At 34.6% G+C, this 3,820-nt stretch overlaps 1 protein-coding gene across 1 annotated transcript; it reads left to right on the top strand.

Moving 5' to 3' along the window:
• Nucleotides 1–468, top strand: LOC136983543 (uncharacterized). Its single transcript, XM_067280303.1, has one exon. It carries the CDS (start codon nt 1–3, stop codon nt 466–468), a length of 468 nt encoding a protein of 155 aa, XP_067136404.1.
• Nucleotides 469–3,820: the final 3,352 nt, after the last annotated feature.

Genomic DNA, 3,820 nt, shown 5'->3' with positions numbered 1-3,820 from the left:
ATGAAGGGATCGCTGGATTGTATTCTGTGTGAAATGAGTGAAAGGTTTACTCGTTTGCATGAAACTGACGCCAGATTTGGATTTCTTCTAGATGTTAAAACATTGTGTTACAGCATTGATGACTGCGATGATTTAAAAAAGAAATGTAAAGAATTTCGAGATTTATATGATTACGATGTTAACGGGAAACAGTTATATGAAGAAATATTGGATGTTCAAATGCTAACATCTACAAGAAAAAACATCAACATAAAGAAATCTGAAGAGCTATTTGAATTTATTTTACAGTACGGGGATGAAAGTATATTTTCGAATCTGCGTATTTCCATTCAAATTCTGCTCACAATTGCAGTATCCATCGCAAATTGTGAGCAATCTTTCAGTAAGTTAAAATTAATACTTTTGTATTTGAGGGCTACAATAGGTCAAGAAAGGTTATGCAACCTAGCTTTGCTCAGTGTAGAGTGAGAAGAAACGGAAAAATCATCGTTGATATCTTTGAGTCGCAGAAGGCTAGGAAAGTGCAATTGTAAGTGTAAAGGATTTACGGACTCACTTTCATTATAAAATAGAAAATAAATATATTTTGTAAGATTTATGACTGTTTTATTTAGTGTATCTGTTTTTCATATTAAGATAATTTACGAAGGGGTGCAACTTTGATGCGTGCCCTAGGTGCCATTTTAGATTGCTATGCCCCTGTATGTAGTTATCGTTATCTCCACAGATAGTTCGTCACAAAATGATAGCCATATCTTTCAATATATGACTAGTGTACTGTTAACATTTAGGGATGACAGGACTCCTTCCTCACTACAAAAATTGGGAAATGTCATAAAATTTTCAAATAATCATGGAAACTCATAGTTTCCATGATTATTTGAACTCATAAAGTCAGCAATATAAGTGATATGAATGCTGTATAGTATAGATGTGTATAAAATCACTTTAATCCATAATGGTTGATTTTCCCACAGCAACTTCAGTTGAATGATTTAAGACTTTATTATATAAATTTAACACAGGTTATACATATGCATTTTGGGCTGTTGTGATTTCACAACCCGTCCTCAGTGATGTTTTAGAGAGAAAATAATATAAAACTCCATTTTCACATTTGAGTGAAAACCCAAATGTGAAAATGGAGTTTTATATTATTCTCTCTCAAAATTGATAGTCATACAAAGTTTTTGTTGATTAGAAATTTTTGGGAAAAACATATTCAAAGCATATTAAGGTAAGTAGATTATTCAGTTTGGAATATGACATAATGTGATAAACATATTGGTAGTTCCCAAATAATATTAATTTGTTTCAACATCAGTCCTACTTACATAAACTTTTCAGATGTATTAAAATTATATATGCAATTTAAATATATTAAACATGGTAATAGTGATAATATTTTAAACATTCTATAATACAGTAAATGCCATGTAGAGTCCCGCATAGCAACGATGCCAGTCTAAACAGAGGAATTTTCGTAAAGGTGTTATATGTGCAAGTCCATGTACATATTAACTATGTACAAATAGTGACTATTTCTATTTATAATTAAATTTTAAAAAGTTATTGACTATTCAGTGGCCACTTAGTTTGGCATTACCTCACAGCACCTTGGAAAAAGGGTTATGTTCTCTGTTAACACATGGAATTGATGCTATTATCAAGTGTCACCCAGTAAAGAACAATAGCTTATTTGCTCTTAGTGTTAGAGGTAAAAATTAGGTTACATGTATATTATTATTTTGAATGACACGAGTTTTACTGAATGTTACATTTCTGGCACTCAATGGATTGTTTGTTTTATTTGGGTTTTACTGTATTTCCACTGATCAGTTTGTTGTTGTTAGTTTTTATGCCCTATATTTCTGTTTATTGAACACACTTAGTGAACAGGTTGTCTCTATATTATCTTCATGGGCTGTGATGACTATTAAAAGTTTGATCACTGTTACTGAGGTCCTGAGCCAATAACATTCATAGTAAAAACATGTTGAATTATTCGTTGAGTACTGTTAAAAATGTAAAAACTCGTGTTTTTTATTTATAATCCAGAAAATTACTGTATTTATAAGATGCATTTGTTAAAAGATGGATGGAGTGATGGAATAAGGTACCAAATGAGATATAATGGTGTTGAGGCAAAACAGGGTATTTCATCTTGAAGTTTTGCATTTGTTCTGCTTTGTAATCAATGGTATTAATAAAAGACTATAGTCACATGAAGCTAAAAAAATTAAATACTTTGCAATATTTGCATGTGCATTTTTGAAAATGTAACAAATTACATCAACATCCAACTGTACAGCTCTGAAACACATGGTTACCTTCTTAAGTGAAGAACACTAAGCAGCAGCAGCAGCAGTTTCTTTGCAATCTATTTCTTCCAGTATGCAGATTTAGTACTAAGTGACAGGGCAAGATGGGGTATAGGTTGCATAAGTGCTCTTTCCCTACTTTTGAAAAGGAGTACTTGTTACTTCTGATCTTTGCAAGTAACAAGGAGTTACTAAACTTGTTTGTAAAAATTGCAACACCATGAATGATCAGAAATGAATTAAATTTATTCCACGTGTAACCTGTAGTGTTTACAAATAAATGATTAAATTTACAAAGTAAACAATATTACATGCCAAAAACCAGTATTTGGTGAAGCCACCATGTGCTGCAATAAGAGCTGCTACACATTGTGGCATCAAATCAAACAAGTTTTTAAATGTCTACTTGAGGAATAGCATTCCAGATAGAAGCAATCTGAACCCAAAGTTCATCCATATTGGCTGCAGAACTAGCATCACCAGTGAGTTTCCACCCCACAAATTCCCAGACGTGTTCAATAGGCAACATCTGGTGAATGGGCAGACCAAGGAAGAAGCGATATCTGTTGTGATGAGAAGTCATCTAGAACATTCCTAACAATATGTAGACAGGCATTGTCCTGTTGAAATACAGCTCCAAGAATACATTGAAGAAGGGTACAACTTCAGGCTCCACAATTTCCCTGATGTAGCAGTTGGTGTTGAGCGTACCTACAATTCTGAGCAGCTGAGATCATCCATGATATCCAATTGCACCCCAGACCATCACACCTTGTGATTGCCCATTATGATGCTAAATAAGATGGAAGATGGCTTTCACCTCTATAATGTCTAACACATACTTGGCAATCATTGTACCCTAAATTGAAGCAGGATTCATCAGAGATGATGATTAATTGCCAGTTGCTATGTTGATGAGCCCATTGTTGCCGCAAGTGTCAATGATTTTGTGTTGGGAATCCTGCATAAGGGAATGCTTGCACACAATCCATGGTACAGCAAACGTTGGCAAACTATGGACACAATGGCACACCTATAGCAATGCTCTAATATTGTGTCAACTGTTGAAATGAAGCTGTACGCTGCAATTGTCATGCAGGTGGTCTTGTCAGCCTGTGCTGACATATCATCATCATCATCCACTGCCATATTTGTGATTTGTCTGATACTCTTCAACTCACATAACTATCATGGTATTACACCCCACAAGCTACAATTTCATAAGAAAATCCCTCTTCATGCAGACTAATCAATTGCGCCCCCGTTCAAACTCGCAACCTGCTCATATGGTTCCCTTTGTCATCGACAAGACATCATGACTTCTCATGAAACATTTACCAGTGGCAGACAATGATAAACTACTTGCAACCTTCCACTACTGCCCTCTATATGGCTAATGGTAACACGACCATTCAGAGGGTGCTTCTCAGCCAACGCATGCTTTATAACTGATATTCTAGTCATTTCAGTTTATTTGCATGATCTCTAAGAATTTCAAC

The sequence above is a fragment of the Centruroides vittatus genome, unplaced genomic scaffold (genome assembly GCF_030686945.1).
Source record: "Centruroides vittatus isolate TY-2023 unplaced genomic scaffold, ASM3068694v2 contig_883, whole genome shotgun sequence".
Classification (NCBI taxonomy): Eukaryota; Metazoa; Arthropoda; class Arachnida; order Scorpiones; family Buthidae; genus Centruroides; species Centruroides vittatus.
This window is presented reverse-complemented; position numbering and strand designations above follow the sequence as displayed.

What these genes read in the sequence shown, in the direction of transcription:
- LOC136983543 (XM_067280303.1), top strand. Translation starts at nt 1, where the DNA reads ATGAAGGGATCGCTGGATTGTATTCTGTGTGAAATGAGTGAAAGGTTT.